The sequence below is a fragment of the Populus trichocarpa genome, chromosome 19, assembly GCF_000002775.5.
Source record: "Populus trichocarpa isolate Nisqually-1 chromosome 19, P.trichocarpa_v4.1, whole genome shotgun sequence".
Classification (NCBI taxonomy): domain Eukaryota; kingdom Viridiplantae; phylum Streptophyta; class Magnoliopsida; order Malpighiales; family Salicaceae; genus Populus; species Populus trichocarpa.
Window position 1 is genome coordinate 8532960 of NC_037303.2, and position 19842 is coordinate 8552801.

General features: G+C 31.6%; 2 protein-coding genes across 3 annotated transcripts; one reads left to right on the forward strand and one right to left on the reverse strand.

Moving 5' to 3' along the window:
- The first annotated feature begins 1414 nt into the window (after positions 1–1414).
- On the forward strand, positions 1415–7924 carry LOC18108302 (uncharacterized). Of its 2 annotated transcripts, none has more exons than XM_024591573.2 (12): positions 1415–1609; positions 1689–1765; positions 1871–1946; positions 2041–2113; positions 2209–2260; positions 2584–2648; positions 3727–3790; positions 4392–4449; positions 4548–4634; positions 6406–6499; positions 6820–6922; positions 7415–7924. In XM_024591573.2, the coding sequence occupies exons 1-11, from the start codon at positions 1539–1541 to the stop codon at positions 6910–6912; spliced, it is 810 nt and encodes a 269-aa protein (XP_024447341.1). In that variant the 5' UTR covers positions 1415–1538; the 3' UTR covers positions 6913–6922; positions 7415–7924. The 2 variants fall into 2 exon arrangements, with proteins under 2 accessions (XP_024447341.1, XP_006371257.1); XM_006371195.3 differs by having other exon boundaries at positions 2587–2648.
- A 6968-nt stretch (positions 7925–14892) lies between these two features.
- On the reverse strand, positions 14893–18477 carry LOC18108303 (probable NADH dehydrogenase [ubiquinone] 1 alpha subcomplex subunit 12). The gene is made up of 5 exons (XM_006371196.3): positions 18310–18477; positions 17946–17972; positions 17433–17521; positions 15290–15399; positions 14893–15213 (listed from the first exon to the last, which is right to left on the reverse strand). Exons 1-5 carry the CDS (start codon positions 18462–18464, stop codon positions 15055–15057), a joined length of 540 nt encoding a protein of 179 aa, XP_006371258.1. The 5' UTR covers positions 18465–18477; the 3' UTR covers positions 14893–15054.
- Between the last annotated feature and the right edge of the window lie 1365 nt (positions 18478–19842).

Below are 19842 nucleotides of genomic sequence, written 5' to 3' on the forward strand. Positions count from 1 at the left end.
TTTGAATTCAGAGAGGAAAGCTAGCAACAACTTTTTGATGGTGAGATCTGATGGTAGTGTGATCAATTGATTACAAATGCAGTTGCAGTTAATTATAGAGGTCAAGGCAGTGGTTACTTAGAGAACAATGAGAATGGGTGTAAATCTTTTTTATAGTCTCTAAGGTTTTTTCTTTTGGAAAAGAAGGAAGAAAAAAATGGGTGTATTGTTTGAATGGAGAAGAATTCTAGATAGAATTTTCGGAGAGAAAAGTTGATAGGAAAATCTATTGCAACAAAGGTTGGCTGTGTTGTTTTTGTTCCTTGTTATTATTTTTTTCTTTTCTTTTTGATTAACGTGGATACTCGAGCCAGCTTGCGCGCACCTCGACTAATCTCACGGACCCTGAAGTTAACGACCATGTAAACCTCCAGTGGTCATCATATTAGCAATCACAGGGCTCAAACCTGAGACCACAGGGGGAGTAAACCCCTTGCTCCTAAGCTCTTACCACTGGACCACTTACTAGATGATTCCTTGTTATTATTCTTTTTCTTCTTTTTTTTTCTTGTGATGGTTTTCTTTAAAAATTTATGGTGAAGAATAGCTGAATTTCTAGGATCTAGGTTTTTTATTTGCTGGAACAATTAAATGAAAATTGTTGGAATTAAGAGGATCAAAATCTAGGATTTTAATGAGAGAAAGGAGTTTCCTTGTTTGTTGTATCATTGTTTTTTTTGTTCATGTGACAAAATTATGTACAGCAGGTTGTATTTTGATATTATATTCTCACAAACACTATGATTATTCACCTCTAAAAAATTTTAAAAAAAAAACCGAATAAAATAAATAAAAGATATAAAAAAAGTTTAGGCAAATGGAATAGGTTTTTTATATCAATTAAGAATCTTTAAAAAGCCAAAAAAAATTCTCAAAAAAATTAAATAAGTTTTTCTTGTTTTTATATGAAATAAATCGAGGTGAAAATACATATCTTTATTCTCATCATATTAACCCTGTTTATTTTTGTGTTTCAAAAGCGTTTTTGAAAAAAATTGAAATTTTTTTATTTTTTCCTTTACATCAAATTAATATTTTTTTTATTTTTTTATATCATTTTGATACGCAGATTTTAAAAATAATTTTTAAAAAATAAAAAATATATTTTTTTAATATATTTCTAAATAAAATCAAATCACATCAAATTTAACAAACTTTTTGGTTTGTGATCAATAGAATCCACCAACAAAAACTTCCCACAAGCATAAAATAAAATAAAAAATAGCTATATTTTTTAACACAGCAGCCTATTGAACATTGTGTTGAAATTATGGTTAAAAATTAGTGTTAAAATTGAATATGCTAAATTATATCATTAATCCATCGAGTTCTTACATGTTTCTTCCCAGGACTGTGTCCATTCCAGCGCCCCCCCCCCCCCGCCACGTGTCTTCTTTGTTCTGGAAACACGACACGTCTTCCCTGTCTGATACTGCTGACTGTGGAGGAGAGCCCCTAATTTGGGGGAAAAAAGCAGCAATTCGTTCATCGAATTAAGAATGACCAAATATCATCTTTCTTTACAACTACTCATCCTTTTTCAGTTCTCGTCTATAATTTCAGCAATCAGGTAGGCTAATTTCTCATCCTGGCTGATAAAGATGAGGGAAAAAAATTCAGACCTTATAATTTTTTTGGCATTGATGTAGGAAGGATATCGGGTTCGAACAAAGCAGAAGTTGCAGGAATACAGTTCAAGGAAGATATCTGCTCTCTGACGATAATGGTCGGTCTGTCTGTCCGTCGCTCATCGATTTCCCATTCTATGAGTTCTATGGTTAAGAAAGCTTGCTAGTAATAAACTAAAGCAGATATACATTTTTTTTTGTAGGGTATGTATGTGATGCGCTATCAGTGGATCCACCATCTCGTTGCTGCCCTGAAAACGGATTGAGATTTTCTTGTCAGTGAGTTTTTTTTTTTTAATTCTTTGTTTGTTTTGATGGCAATCAGAGAAAATAAATAAATAAAAAAGGTGCTAATTAAAATTTATTATTGCAGGGGATGCAACCTTGTTTCACAGTGTTGCAACTCCTATGAATTTTGTGTTTCGTGCTGCCTCCATCCTTCAAGGGTATTTCTTCTTCAATGCTTGTTTATTTGGGTTGGTGGGTAATGGATTCGGTTGCTTTTATCTTGTCATGTCACGATCTGTTCGTTACTCCGCAGACACAAGAGGCACAAGTTCTCAAGGTCAAGATAGCCAAGCCTTCAACTGCAGGTAAACTTATCTTTCTTGCCCTTCCAACATCCTGATTTCTAGTCCGCTTATATTGTTATTCATACAATCAACTTTTAATTCAATTCAATTTTTTAACTAAAATTGGATGGTCGTATCTAGTCTACATAGCACTGAATATTTAGACTAACCTCTGTACCAATCCTTCTTCTGATTGTATTTTGCCAAATCAGTCCCCATTGCTATTCATGCCTGCACTCTTTTAGGGTTTGTGTAATACAACAAACTGAATATTCCCTCTTATGAAATTTCAAATTTTACACGAGTATCATTTGAAAATAGCTGGTGCTTACATTTCCTTTTAGCAGTGAGTTATACAAGTGTTTTTGATTTCTGTGCTGGGAGGTGCCGTCATAATTCGGAGAGCGTGGTAAGTTGTCTTTTGACATATTTTATTTTTCTCAAGTTTTATCTATATGTTGCATAGAATGATGATGATGCAGTCATATATTGAAATCATGAAACCTAGAGTGACCAAATTTAGAAAAGATTTGGACCAATGAGCATTGCATTGTTTGACGAAGTACAACTATAGAGAAAACTCTTTGAAAACAAAGTTTCAATATGGAAAAGGGTGGATAGGAAAACATGCTAAGAGATTTACACTGCTAGGTATGAACTGTCATGAAATGATGATGATAATACTGAAACTAATTTTTCTTTTATTTTATTTTTTTAGGGGGGGGTTGTTAGTGATTGTTCTTAGAGAATTGAACAATAATGAAAATGAGTAGTTATGCAAATAATCTTTGATCTGAATGTGTCAAATAGTAGAGTTGATGGGTGGAGAAGAGGACATAACCTTACGATTCAAATTGACAGGAGTTACAAAAAATGCACTTATTCTCTCTTGAAAAAAATTATTACGGTTATTTAAATAAACACACTAGTGAAAATAATCATTCTGTTAAAAAAATTTGAAGATAAAATGAAAAAAACTGAGAGAGATAGAAACTGATTTGTGTGGTCATCTTGATTTGACATTAGCAGTGCTACAGAATTATAAAATATTTGTAAAGTTAACATGGATGGGAATTCAGAAAGTATCGCTATTAAATAAGCTTGCTAGTTGGACACATTTTCCTTTCTTCTTAAACTACACTATTTTCTTTTCACTGTCTTCGAAACGGAACGAGATCAACTTTGCATATCGGAGACCTTCCGGTCGGAACTTGTCTGGAATTTCCAAGATAACCCAACATCTCAAACGAGATTAAATGGAGGGCTCAGTGTTCCATTTTTTGCACAGATATGAGATAATCCAGCCATTCTGGGCGGAATGGAACAGATCTGACAACACTGACCTATATATCCTCCATCGTGTCACCTTTTTAAATTCTAATGTAGAGGCTGAGATTATTAGCTGCTTTTGTTTCTATCCTATTCGTACCACTTTGTTCTGGTCTAATAGTGGTATACTGCACCTGAAATTGGTATGAACATTGCAGGTTCATGAAAATGCTTATCGGAGTGATTTCCATCATTGCTTTTCCCTGCCATCAAATTCTTCAGGTAATCTATATTTTTATCTTGTCAAAGTTTGTTTACTTACAAATTATGAGTTGCACTCTTGCCCTTTCCCTTGTTTGTCAGATTTGAACTTATGTCACACCCTAGTAACATGAATTCTTGAGTTAAAAGGATGATAGTTTTGTTCAGCAGAGTATTTTTTTTATGATTCTGCTTATCTGTAACCTTTATTGCTGTTCTCATTGTTTTGGAGATTTGGGCCCTGTCCCCGTGTCATCTTTATTCTCTTTAGCCTCAGTTGGTTTCATGTTCTTAAAGCTTCGATATTGAGTGACTTGGAGATTTTGTTAATGTATAGAATATGCTGATCGCTCATTCTAAAAGAATCAAGTTGCAATTTCCTTTTGCATTCTTTAATTTACCACTTAGAGAAATTACGAAGGCCATTCATGTCTTTGATATAACAGATTTGAGATCAAATAATGAATCATACTATTCTTTAATATTCTTTAATTCTCATCTTGGAATTGTCCCCCAAATTTTTTTCACGTTAATCTTTTCTGCAGTCCACTAACTTTTTTTTTTTTTTGTTTATCCTGTGAAAAAAAAATTGTTTTTTTCTGTCCTGAATTTTCTGTGTCAGGGGCCAATTATACACAATTAGAAGCAAGGCTCGGTGGAATTAATGTTGTAATTGGAAAGTGAGTTATCATCATAGTTGTGTCTGTTTGTTAATTTCACTAAATTAAATTCTCTTGTAGAGCTTATTCCTTTCAAATTTCTCATCACTGGTTGATAGGCAAGGTGAGTCCTGTGATTCAGTTTGCAAGTCAAATGGACAGTCATGCGTCTTAAATAAGCTCCTGGTGCTTAATCAATGTGACGTGTAAGTAACATTCTTTTTAAACATATTTGTTTACGTATAGTTTGATATTGTTATAGAATATCTGAAACATTTTCTCCAATGAAGAAAAATCTTTGGTAATATTGTTTACAATGTTGAACTACATAAGGTATTCCAGCTTAGGGTGAGGCTAAAACATGCAAGTGAAATCGTTGGGATTTATTGTTGACGTTTGGTGATTTCAATCATATTTCCCTCAGTATAAATGCTTCCGTAACCAATGTTATGATCACTCTTCTTCAAATTCTCTCTTTTGGACAAAAGAGAATTGGAATTTTTACTTTGTTCCCTGATGCAGGAGCTTTGTTCATAATTTATTTTATTATATTTCTGGTATTAGTGTTGCTGAATTAAGGGCATGTAACTTCTTAAAGTGTTTCCTTTATTGGCTAAGTAGTTCTACTTAGGGACCTAGACTAGGATGTAGGGCTTAAACTAGTATAAATAGGCTGTCAGGTTATTCTAAAAAGTAGTTCTTTGTTATTTTATCAATCTATTCAGATTTTAGAGGTTTCTTATAAACCCTAAATTCTATTATCGTGTTCCAACTTCAATTCTATCCTAGTTTTAACCATTTTTCTAATTTCTGTTTCTTCCCTCTTTCCATACTACGTCATTCCTACTAGTAATGTATACCACGTTTCTTTGATGCAAAAGCAGATGTCGTGTTATTCTCAATCCTACATGTCTATTAATTTGTGATATGTCAAGCATACTTATGAGTTAGGCCAACGTGAACACCTTATTAAACACAATAAAAAAAAAAAAAACACCCTCAACAACAAATCTCATGCAAGTGGAAAAAATCTCTCCACAACCCCCCCCCCCCTTTCTCTAACGAATAAAAAGAAGTTTTGGCAATGTGTGGTGGTGGCTGAAGAGGAAGAGGTGAGGTTGTTAAGATGTGGTTGTTATGAATGGGTGGTGGGTGAAAAGAGGAATTGATGAAAAGGTGTAGGTGCTCTTCTTTTATGGTGGCTCAGCAATGAACATGAGATAGAAGTGGTGGAGGATGTGTTGGTAGCAGGTTTGGGCTTCTGTTGGCTTGGTAAAAAAGAGATTGGGCATGGGTTTTTTTTCCAAGTGTCTGTGGGGCAGAATTTGTGGTAGTAGCAGTTTTATATGAATGGTGGTGGTGGTGGTGGGTTAAGGTTCATGACTAGGTGGGAGTTGGTTGTTGCAAGATAGAGGGGTGTCTTTTTTATTGTTTTTTAATTTAATTTAATTTTACCTTTATCATATAAAAGAATATTTTGAAATGGTAGAAAATTATAGGTGTGCCTTTAGTTATATCTGATCTCATAAATCAATGTCACCACTTAACAACACGTCAACCTTTAACTTCACAGGCTTCCAATTTTGCACTCAATTGTGCTTTTAAAATGTTGACAACCTTAATTGTTAAAAATTAAAGCAGAAACACTTGATTGTGAATTTGGTAAAAGTTGAGACATTGAAAAATGCCTTTTTCTCGAAGGGTTTTAAGTTTTAATAATTAAACATCAAGTGTTAATTATTACTATTTGCTTCATCTCAATTTTGTTTTCTAATTACTCGATTGTGAATAGTGAGTTTTTCATTTTTTTTTCCGTCAATGCTATGGACACATAAAAATGATGCCCTGGTTTCATCTTCCCTTGGGAGATTGTCACTGGTAGAGAGCACAATTTGGACTCCAATGTGATGCAAGTCTCATTTTGCTTTATGTTTTTTATATAAGATGTTTTTCTGGAATCTTTCTTTGTGGACACAGTATGCAGAAATATATGAGTTGCAAAGGAGGTTGTTTAGCAAGCATTGGAACAGATCAACCTGCTGAGGTTGTTGAAGATGCTCCAAGACACTTGGTATATTTTCCCTTCTTGACAAAGTTATAGCAATTTACTACAAGGGAAAATTTGCAGTACCTTTTGAGCGGTCTACTTCAGCATCTCTTGCTTAAATCTCTTCTGACCAATTGGCAATTTACTAATGGTATTAGAACTGGCAGAGGTGGAAAGATCTTAGATCAATTTGCATAGAACATTAGAAATGATTGTTTTTCGAGCCCTGTACTATTTACAATCAAAGAAGAATTGATGTTGTCATAATCAGAAGTTAGGATTCTAAAATTGAATTGATTTCTTGAAGTTAATGTATCAATTATGTTTTTTCTGTGTTTCATCAGAATCCAGGAGCATGCTTGTATACTCGAACACAATCATTGCTTTCCTGTGATGGTTCACTTTGGCATACCAGGAGACTTTGTCCATGTGCTTAGTGTATGCTTGGTAAGTTTCACAGTCTATGAGTTATGTGGATATTGTAGATTCATTATATATGTCACTTCAAGCCTTCTACAGCATCAGGATCAGTCCTGTAAATAGGAGCATATTGATTATTATGCAGTATAAGATATATGCATATGCATGAATGCAGATGTGTTCTCACATGGACACGCATTCAGATTTTGATTGCATGGACTATCTTTCTTGCAATACATTTGACGCGAATTATTACTTGAGGGCTTTCTTCAACATTGAACCAAGACATAGGTAGCTTAATCTAGGTATTATGGTTCCAAATGATAAATCTGCCGTTTTAGAGTAAATGAAATGTGACTTCTGAAGACTGAAAGTACATCTCAAATTTGGTTCCATAATCATGATTGTTTGAATTCTTTATCAGATAATAATTATTGCATGATGTGCTGGTCAATTTTTCTGATTCTTAGTTTTGAAAACCATTAAAAAGTTTTCACTATCTTCACTTTTTATTTCCAGGAAGTTCTCTTGGTGTCTTGATTCTCGGGCATGGAGGATTGTGATCACTTTTGTTGTAATCTTCGCGAATGTTACTGTTAAGTGTAGAGGTTATGGGTGGCTGAAGGAAAGGCAGGGATGATTGTTCAGAGAAGTTGCCGTTATCTTTCTTTCTACCTCCTTGTTGTTTTTTATCAAGATAATGTGCACCACATCCAAAAGAGATGTGGGATTGGCTAGGAGCTTAAAATATTTGTCCTTGAAAGGTTACAAAATATTAATGGAGGTTTGATGCTCTGATGGAGAAGGGTTTTTCTTTTTTTTCTTTTTTTTAAAGAACACATACAACCACACAAGCCATATGTTTCGATGCAACTGGAGTATTCCTGCTCGTCAATTCTGCTGAACTTTTTATCTCTGCAATCGTGGATTGGCTTTCAACTTGAATTGGCTTTGTAGGAAGGCAAAGGGTAGTTTGCGTGGTACTAATACCTGCCTGTTCTCAGGTTATTGGCTCATTTTGCTCCTGTATTTTTGTGTTTTCTTGTTTTTATTTTTTTCATGTCCATGTACAAGGATTTCGATGGATTTTGCCTTTGTATTATAACTTTGGTTAGGGATGAGCAAAAAAATCGAAAAATCAGTTAAATCGAGAAAATAAAAAAAAAATAACTGAAAAAATTGAACTGTAAAAAAAAATCGATAAAAATTGAAAAATCGGTTAAACCGAAAAAAATAACTGAAAAAACTGAATTATAAAAAAAATTGATTAAACCGATTAAAATTTTGAAAAAACAGATCGGTTTGGTTTTGATTTTATAAGCCTGAAATCAAACTGAACCAAACTGAAAAAAACCGGAAACAAACCGAGCCAAACTGAAAAAACCGGTCTGAATTGGTTTTTGTCCAAAAAATCAAACCGAACTGAAACCGGTCGGTTTGAACCGGTTTCGGTTTGGTTTTGGTTTTTTAAAAAAATTAGTTTTGTTATTTTTTTTTATAAAAACCGAACTAAATTAAAAATGATCACTTTTAAGTTTTGTTGAGGATTTTTTTTTTTTAATTTCTGGTCTAATTTTGTTAAGTTACATACCACGTGTCACGTGCTTTATTTTAACACATTGAAAAATAAATAAAGATCTAAACTGAATGGAAAAATGATTTTGTTTAGAACAAGCGGAATTGAATTGAAAAATAAATAAAAGTAATAACGTTGATGTTATTCCTATTTCAATTTTTTTTTATTCTCACTCTAGTACTTATTATAGAGATTAAAATGGTCTTATTTAATGTGTTTCTTCTATTTTATTAAAATCTTAATAAGTAATTAATTTTAAAACTGATCTTCTTTATATTAAGAAAAAGTAATTTATAAGAAAAACAGTATATTATGATTAATATTTTATTTTTCAAAAATTGAAGTCTTTTTTCTCTTACAAATTGGACACTACTTCCCTCACTTGTTTTCTTTATAACATAACCCTATATGGATACTGCATATTAGTAGTGTTGGATACTGTTTAATTGATAATATTTTAAAATAATTTTTTAAATTTTTTATTTTATTTTTGATATTATCATATCAAAATTATTAAAAAATATTTAAAAATATTAATTTAAAAACTCAACAAAAACCCATTTTCAGAAAACCTATAAGAAAACTAAAAATATGTTATTGAAAGTGTATAGTTTCCATAAATGTTGGTTGCAACAAGCAAGCAAGAGCGGATAGCTAATATTAATGTATTTGTCCTTAAAGGGATAGTTAATATTTGAGATTTCTTCTTGAAACTTGTATTGTTTAAATCTCAGGTGTTTTTGAAGCATAACTATTTTTGGTTTAATATCATTCAAATGAATTTATTGTTTTTTTTTTTCAAAAATGAAGATGGTAAAGAAGGGGAGAGAGAGAGAGAGAGAGAGAGAAGCACCTAAATGTTAGGTTTGTTTTAATTGAAAGTTAGGTTTTTTTTTCTTATGCGAATATCTAGGGTTGTTTAGTGTTTATGCGAAGATTACTTGATAATCAGATTTTTTTTTTTTTTTGCTTTGAATATTTGCTTCAAGGTTGGGTTATCGCAAACCACAAGTCGTCTAAGTATCCAGCCTCTAATGATAATCCACATGAACCACCAGTGAGAAATCTCCTAAACTTTTTTAGGAGAGAGATTATTATATCTTAGAGTGCTACTATTTTCATTTGTATTTTAGGTGTTTACTTACTGTGCTTTTATCACACTTCTCTTAGGAAATAATAGTCATAGCATTTTATTTATAGAGAAATCTAAAAACCATATAAATGATAAAATATCAATTTTCCCCTTAAATAATATCACATATATTATTTTAGGATAATTTTAGAAATTTATTCAATCAAGTCTCTGCTTAGTTTTTTCTAAGTCTAGAATTGTAATCTTCTATATTAATTACATTCTAGTTTTCACTTTCTAAAATTTATTTACAGTCAAGTCACGATTGATTAATCATCTCATTTTAATTTCTGATCAATGGTTCTTATGTGTGTGACCTATTAGATTCCCTAATAAATTGGCCTAACTATAAATCATAATCCTAAATAAAATAAGATTAAGTAAATTAAACAATTTAATTTATTATCAATTCAATAATTGATTGATTTATATTTGGAGATCAAGTACAATGTCTATCAATATGTCATGATTCCCCAAATATTAGAAAAGTCATAAGTGATTTGACTTAACCTTTCAGTGACTAGTTTCTTGGTGTAATTATTATTCATTTATCAAGAATGTTCTAATTTAGACACATGGAGTATATTTGCTTTGTCAAATCATGTTAGTTCAAAACATTATAGTCATTAATTCGTTGAATAAGATTTTGAAACTCTTTTCAAAACTCATTCCACATTGACCAAGGATTTCACAATCAATACTATTTGAGAACAAATAGAATTTTTTTTTTAATTCACCTAGGGTGATGAATCTTCTCTTGATTACTCAAATACCTTCATATAGTTTATGTTATACCCGATATTTGCATGTTTGTTACCCTTGATTAGGATAACATGTGGTCTGGATCAAAACATAACACTCCTTATATAAGATAATTTAGTAATCTCAAGTCTAAGGATCACTTACAGAACTATCACGAGAGTCTTTCCATATAGAATTCTCTTGCGGGTCAGTTCAGTATACATGTCATCTAACAAGCACAAGCACTTGCATATAGTTACAAGTATCCCTCATGACTCAGTTTATGAGAGCAATTGCTTCCTATCATAAAGGAAGTAACATAATATGCATCAGTATCAATAGTTTTAATTAATGTTTAGTTTTAATAGAACATTGACCAGAAATATTTAGAAACAATGCTTTGATGCAATAAGAATCTCATAATTATAACAGCTTTATAATTTTATTTGCAAAGCATTTTTATCTCATGGACTGTATCTTTGCTCTAGATTCATTAATTAAACATTAGATTCATTAATCAAACATCAGGTAAAGAAAGCCTTTATTAATAATAAATATGTTTTACATAAATAAAATCAGTATTACGTATAATCAACTGATTGGATACATGGCATATTCACTAACACAAAGATCATGTACTATAGATTATACTAGCTATTTGACCCACGCTTCGTCGTGGGTTGAATAGTTTTTTTTCTTCAAAAAAAAATGTATATGCAGACTTTTACGACGTGTTTTTGTACATAAAAAATTGCAGGTGAAATTCAAAAAGTTTATACATGCATCTAATTAAATAAATCGAGAACTATTTATACAATAAAAAAAATATAAAACCCAATCCCTTCCTAACCGAAGTTAACTAGCCAAACTCGTGACCCGAGTATGGACTCAATTGGATTCAATAATTTTTTATAATTTTTTTATCTAAAATAAATGCTTATAAAATTAAGAACCAACCAAATATCAAGATTGGAAAAAAAATAATCTGAAATAAATTATGTTATCCATTTAATAATCAATCAAATATTAAGTGATGAAATTGAAAAAAAAATAAGTAAGAAAAACTTTTTAAAAAAATCCAATTATAATGGATAAAAATGAGAGTGAGAGAGAGAGAGAGAGAGAGAGAGAGAGAAATGTTCAGTTTATCGGGCTAGGAAGACCTAGAGCTCCTGGGCCTCTAGAAAAAAACTTGGAGGTCCTAGGCCTCCAGAAAAAAGCCCAAGCATGCGGGCCTGGAGCAGCCCACGCGCCTAGGTCTTATATTTTTAATTTTTATAAGGGATGGATGATAGGTCATCCTCCCTTTATTTCTTTGAAAAAAGAATTGTAGACGACGCGTCACGTGCCTTTCCCAGATTCCGATGAACTATGGTCGCTGAAAAATCAGACTAGTCTATTTCATACCAATAAAAACTCATTTTCAACCATATTTTGACCTTAAAAAAAAACACTTTAAACACTTTGTAAAATATATCCATAACCTCTAACAACCCAAAATTTGGCTCCAAAACTCACAATCAACTTGAAATCAAAATTCTTTTCAGGTTCAAATCTACTATTTCAAGCAAGTTTAAGGGGAAAAACACTTTGAATAAACTTTTCCCATCCATAGGAACCCATTGACATCGAAATCACCTATTTTCATGGATGAAATCGGTCTCAACCGAGACTCTCTCTTTTCCACTGGAATCTAACCACTTTCTCTTTTCCCTCTCAAACCAGGAACCAAAAAATAAGGAAAATAAATTTTGGGATCAAAATTGAATTTCATAAATTATTAAGGACTGAAAGTTTATAGTTTGAAAAGTTAGAGGACTATGCCCCTGTTTGAGAATGCAGTCGAAATGGAGGTTAGCCAAAATTTAATTTTTTTCTTTGTTTAAAATTATTTTTTTATATTTTCAGATCGTTTTGATGTGCTTATGTCAAAAATTAATTTAAAAAAATAAAAAAATATATTATTTTAATGCATTTCTAAGCGAAAAGCACTTTCAAAAGCAACCACTACCACACCCCCTAAATTATACATTTAGCCCTAAGTTTAGAAAAGCCATTTCTTTTTTTCATGTTTTTTAGTTTAGTTCCTTATCTTTAAATCTTGTCATTCCTTAATAAATATGCTTTAATTGGGAATCCCAGTTTGATTTTAAGCCAAACAAAATTATTTTAAGTAAAAAAAAAATCATATTAAGTGAGAATAACAAAAACAATTACCAGAGTAACATAAAAATTATTTTAAAAAGATCATATTAGTTACAAAAACCGATAAAGTGAGAATAACAAGTTGAGAAATGGGAATAAAATCATCCTAGAATAAGCCTTCACAAAATCTTCCAAGTTCTTCTTTCTTTTCTTGATTACTAGAAAGAGGATCTCAAATGCCAAAAATGAATTTTTCATCTTAGGTTATGTTTGATTCGAAGTTAAACATTGGATACTCTACATTACGGGTATAAGAAACAGTGATTGAAGGGTATATCTTTGACTTTAATGAAAAAATTACGTGTGTCCTGGCGTAAAAAATAATTAAATTAAAGCATATCCTCCTGCTGGAGTTTTTTCCCAGAGGAGCACAGTGAAAAAATATTTCTCAAACTATGTAAATAATTCTTAAACTAATACTGTAGTTGATATGCGCTTGCAGTATATGCGCAATTAGGTGTGGTGCACATAGCGCAACTAATAAATTTCAATTCCAAGTTTTTGTTTTCTCAAATAATTCACCCATGCAAGAGTCAACATGCTTTTTTATAAATATTCAACAGCATGAAAGAAATTATTAAAAAAAAACAAGGCAATAAAAAAAAAAAGAGGTGACAAAGAAAAGAAAAAAAGCATCGAAGACACATCAAAGCTCTAATAATAAAACTTATAGATGCTGTTTGGTAATGTGGTTGCGGGTAAGGTTCACCGCAACCACATATTTCAGTGGTCGATAACAGAAAAAAAAAAGTGATTTTCATTGGTGGGACCCATCAATTTTGCTGCTTCTCGTGGTGATTTCCTCTTCACAGTGGAGCATGGCTCTACTGTTCAGTAAACAGTGGAGCCATGCTCCACTACTGCACTGTTCACTAAAGTGAACAGTTGTTTTTTTTTTTGAAAAACCAGTGCAGTTAATTTATTTCACTCGCACTGTTCACGTGAACGTGAACTTCTAATTTTTTTTTTTGTTTTTTAAAAAAATTAGTTTAAGGTGAATTAAATTTACTCGTACTGTAATCTCAATTTTATTCCTGATAATATGTTACCTAATTTTATTGCACGCTCAAAAAATCATGAAAACTATAGTTCTTGTCGAATAAATTTTGGACGTAATGAAATTGTAAAAACTTTTTTAAAAAAAATTGAGTTTTACTTGAAAAACTAGTATTTAATATTATTTAATAACACTATATAAATTAGAAGGATATCGCATGATGACGTAGCATTTGTGAAATTTAATCGTAATTCCAATTATGTTCTTGCCGGGTCCGACCCAGTTAAAAAAAATTCAGTTTTTATTTTTATTTTAATTGTGTTTTATTCATTAAATTAGAAGGATATCGCTTGATGACGTAACAAAAAATTCAGTTTTTGTTGTTGCGTGCTTAAGAAACCATGAAAAATATAGTCATTGTTGGATAGATTTTGTATGTGATGACATTGCATGTAGTTTAATGGAATAATAAATAAATTTTGATATCAATATTATTTATTTCATGATGTAATAATAGTAGGTAAATCTACAATATTTAAATTAAAAATATTTTTAATTATTTTATAACCTCAATTTGAAAAGCATTTTTTTAACCAAACACATTAAACTACTTTTTGTCCAACCTCAATTTCAACCACAGTTTTAACCAAACATATATTTTTCCAAACCAACCTCAACTAAAAGTACTTTTTATAAAACAACTTTTTTAAAACCACAACAGCAACCGTAATACCAAACACATTCATAGTACCATCAAAAAGATATTAGTGATACAAATTCATTAATATCATGGAGAGACAACTTTAAAGTTAGTAATGAAATGCTAACAAATAAGCATGTTAGCATGGTGTGACTACATATGTGACTCACCACTAGCTTTGAAGTTGACTTTTCATTGTGTTTATAAATTCATTTCAACAATATCTTTCCGGTGATATTAAAAGTTTTATTATCGAAGCTCTAATATATCTTCAAGACCTCATTCTTTTTTCTTTCTTTTCTTTTCTCTCTTTTTTTTTTTTCCATGTCATCTTTTTGTCTAACCATTAGATTATTTTTATTTCTTTTATGCTAGTGGATATTTATTAAAAAAAAAAAAACATGTTGACTCCTGCATAAATGAATTATTTGAGAAAGCAAAAACTTGAAGTTGAAATTTGTTACTTGACACTACACACCTAATTACGCATATACTTAAGAATTATTTTTCAGTTAAAGTAGTTTGGGAAATATATTTTTCTACTGCGCTAGTCTAGAAAAAAAAACTTCAAAAGAGAGTAGAAAACTAATACCAATGGACTCGGTAGTTCAATGATAACGCATATGCACATGCTTCCACATAGCCATGATTCAAACTGAATATCATCCATAAAATTATTAAAACTTGCTTTGTTCAAGGCTCTTGCAGTGAAGCGAACAAAACAAAACTTCGAGGCTCCAACAAAGTACACAACATTTATTCAATCAAATTGGTTCTGAATATCATCAAATTGGTAGGACTCAAGGGATTACTCGGTCTTAGTGGGTTGCCAAGATTGGTATCTGGTCCAGTCTTTCTGCCCAGGATTGAGGGTGTGTCCTTTAGAATGGTATATGTACTCCTCTCCCTCTCCAGAGAGATTTTCCTTGTGCTCAATACTGTACCTCTTTGGTTTCAACATCAGAAGCTGCAACAAAAGCCAATTGTTTTTGTCAAAATGAATTTTCACATTATATTTCACCAATTACGTAAGAGAGGGTTACCTCATCCCCAGTATGATCAGTTATGAAGTGAAGCCAACCATGCCATTCTGGTGGTACTTGAGAAGCATTGTAGCGACTCTTCTCGGCGTATTCAACCCACCGGTGCCTTCCTACAAATGCCACATCAAGTCAAAAGCAAAGCGCTTAAGGCATAAATGCAAACCTTGAAGACCTTGAATCAGTAGCTTTCACATGACTTTATTAAACTCTACAGGACAGTCTAAATTTCCTGAGGCGTTAACACTTTCCAATAGAGTCTTGGTGATGGCTATAACTGGACCACACATTTAAATAAGCCACAGAAACATTAAATCTAATCCGATGGAAATAACTATATGATTCAGGACATGTCCCTACTGGTTGCTAGTAACATCCTAGTGGCAAGTAAATCATAGCTCAAGTAACTAGGAAAACACCAAAGTCACCATCCTCCCATTCTTCTCATTTTTCACTTGCCTCTTTATATTCCTTTCTTCCAAAGGCAAAAGATGAGAATTTTTTTTTTAAAAAAAAAAAAACCTGTTCATATAGGCTCATTGTAATAGTCAATTGGATTTTAGCATCGAGTGCATTCACAAACTATTGGAATTGGAGAATGACATCATAGAGGTGAGACTAATAACAGTAAATTACTGATAAAACACCAACAAAGCCTCAGCCTCCAAAATAGTTGGATTCGTCTATATGAGGCGAGGGATGCTCCACTCTGGTTATCTTATTTCCTTTAACTAATAAAAAAAAATAGTGGTAAATAACTAAAATAGGGAGAAGCCAAATGAGGAGAGGGATAGTCCACTCCACTTCCCACTATTGTTTTCTTCATCTCCTAAAGTGAAGTTCTGAAGAGCCAAAGACATGCATGGAAAACTAAAATAAAAACCCATAAAAAAATGAAACAATCTAATTTTCCAAATTCCAAAAACAAAAAAAAATAAAAGGCGGGAATAAGAATCCATCATAGAGACAAAGAATCTACACGTTAGGTCCTAAAAGAGTGATATATATCTTGCACTAATAACACTGAAAAGAAGAGTTTTCGGAACCAGGAAGAGGATGCAATTTCCAGTATTGCATGGCCAAAAAGACATTCAGCAATGGATTTGCAAAAGAAAAACTTTCTCTTTTCATTTTTTTCCAAATGGGAAAAGGTTCTTACATGAAGAAAAAAATACAAAAAAAAAGTGAGGATGAGTCACCATCTAAATTGAAAAATAAATCCTAATATAGAAGCTCTTTCCAAATCCCATTAAATATCAAACTAGAGAAACCCTCAGAAAGCTCCAAATGTCAAACACCATAAGGAAGCCAAGAGACTTAGCTTATTACATAGTAACTTACTAAATATTGAGGAAGGCATCCAAGTGTTCTTCTGACAAACACATCAAATTGATGATATCATTCAACATAGACACAAAAGCTTTGTTGATAATTTGAAGAGAGGAAATGTAAACTTGCAACCTCCTCTTTGAAGACAATGTGTAACCATCAGCTAGACAAGGATTTGTGCAACATAATGCCACAAAACCCATCACATCACCCAGGGGCAGATTATTAAAAAGTCCCCCAAAGTTTGTGGACAAAACCACCCTGCCTTATCCTCTCAACATTACAATCAGGAACGAGCGGTCATAAGCATCAGGGCTCATTTCAACATCCAGTGACAAGACATCAGTTGCTTATGATAATTGCCTCAGTTATGAGAATGAGTTTGTTTAGATGGTGTGTGCTTTAAAATGACAGGAATGTTGTGCAGGAAACTGTATTTTACTGAATGAGAATAAGAACAAGATTACAAAAGGAAGATATAGCATCCTCAAAAAAAAAAAACGCTACATGAAAAGGCTTGAAAAAAAAGATAAGAAAAGAAAAATTGGACCTTCAACAGAAATGGGATCTCTTACACAACACATATCTTAAGGTCGGTGATAAATCCTAGAATTGAAACTGATGAAAAAGTTCAACCACTCGTGAACTATAAATTTACATGAATAATCAGGTAAAACTCTTCAAAATATTGTCATGGTAGGAATAACACATGTCACAACTGCACAGTGAAGTGACATAGTTGTCATCACCTTGAACATGCATAGATCTGACAGTGGTAAAGAAACGCATTATATGAAAATGAGAAAGAAAAACTCACCATGTATGGTTTCGAGATTCTGATAATACTTGTTACCAAATTTGTCAACGCCAACAAGCTTTGCACCAATGTTGTGTATTTTGGTTTGCCTAAAATCAATCAAATTACAAATATAAAAATCAACTAAACATTAAGAATAAAAACATTCATAAAGGCTCCTATAAGATATGGAGATATAGCTGAATACAGCAATAGACAGAAGGCTCACCCAGCTCACAAGTGAAACAGAACTAGGACGTGACAGGAAAAATTACAAGCCCAAGTTTACCCAAATATGTATAATGAAAAGTGGATCTAGAGCGGGTAAGGAGATCAAAACGCAAGAGTGTGGCTATGAGGGCTTATTGGACTCAAGCGGTGAAAGGGCATATTAATTCAACTAGCATAATTTTCACCAATGGAAATGCATAAACAAGAAGAATAATTTGTTGGATTGAATCAAATCTTTGCTACAATCTTCAGTTATTTTTTAAATAATAATAATTTAGAATTTTTAAAGAGCTTTTAACTTACAAAAGATTTCCATCGGCAAGAGCATTCCTGAAACAAGAAAGCAAAGGAAATAAGCAGTCAGTATCCTCTTTTTATCTTTGCCCATTTTCTCATTCAGCTTAATCAATTCCAAAACAACTAACAGAAGTCTTCAGTTCCTCAATCCGATTTATATTTCACAGACAACCCATTAAAAATATAGAAATTCTTATTCCCTTGCTCTCAGAATCTGTAAAACCCAACACATCAAGAAGAAAAGGGCATCTTTTAATTGAAAATTAAAAAAAATGCGAAAATAAATTAAAAACAAGTCAGGGTTTTGTTTGGATTGATTGTTTTCGAGATTAGAAAAATAAATAGATAGATAGACAAAGTTGGTGAGTACAGGTAGCCTTCTTCTTTGAGCTCGCGTAAGAAAGCTCCGAATCCTTTCTCTCTGATCGACTTCAATGCTCCCTTCACCACCGTCAATGCCATCTCCCAGATTTCTTCCTTTTTTGCTCGCCTCTGTTTCTTGTTCTTGTTAATGATAAAAATCATGTTACTGTCGTTCGATATTTATTCATTTTCTTATTTGGTTTGGCCAAGATTTATTTTACCCCCTCAAGTATATGGTTCCTATCAATTCATTACCAGGAGTTTACTTTCCATCAATTTACCTCCTCACGTTTTATCCGAAAATCCGGCTTCACTTTCATTAAGGATGATTCTGTAAGCTTCAAATTTGTATTGTTTATCAGTTAATTCCTTAAACAATTTTTCACATGATTCATTTTTAAATTTATATATATATATATATATATATATATATATATATATATATATATATATATAAAAGGATTATGAAAGCAAATTCGCTAAAAAAACACAAAAAAAAATCATAATAAATGTTAATTTAAATAAAATTTTAAAATCTAAGAAAAATTCACCATTTTCAAAAAACATTATCAACTAAAGCATAAAACTGGTGAAAATGCAAAGCAAGAAATCACTTAAAATTCAACTAATAAAGAAATCATACATTTAATTCATTCAGATTTATTTAAAGAGAGAGATAAAAACAAAAGTTCAATTGGATATATATATATATATATATGACCTTAAATAACTCTAAAATTGGTCTAAAAATCTAAAATTAACCTGAATTTAAAAATATTCTAAAGTTTAGATATGTCATCTCACGCGATTACAATGCTAAAAAACATCTTAGTGGAACCCTTCTCATTAAATAAAACTTATTAATACAAAAAATGTTCTTTTAATGGTAGGAAACTATGTCAACAATGATTTTTTTTCTTTACTTTCAAAATTTAGTGGCTTCCTCTCTCCTCTCTCTTACCAAAACTAAAAAATAAAAAAAATAAAGTTTCGGGTCAAAATAAAATTTTCAAAAAGAAAAGGGACCAAAAACTAATAATCTAAAATGTATGAGGCCCAAAGAAAACTTTGTGTGCCAATTATGAAACCGCCACCTATGTTCCCCACCTTTTTCACTTGAATCCCTCATTTTTTAATCTTGCTCTTTGTTAATAATTATAAGCAATTGGTCATCAATTGACCTCAAAATGACTCAATCAAAGACAAAAAAAGATCGATAGCTTTTTAAAAAATAGACTAAAGTCCATAATGAATCAAGGCATTTTGCACAGTGTATATATACTATGCAAACCCCTAATGCCTTTTAGCTTTTTACTTAATGAAGATTTCGAAGAAAAAACAAATAAAAATAATAAAAACATGAATAAAATGATGGTTTTTCTTAGTTAATGTTTAGTTTTGTACTCGCATTTCGCCACGGGTTGAATAATTATTTTAAGTAAAAAAATAATCATACAAGCTTTTCCAACATGTTTTTGGATGTAAAAAGAATTCTCAATCATAAATTAAAATGCTTATAAATGTATCTAATTAAATAAAT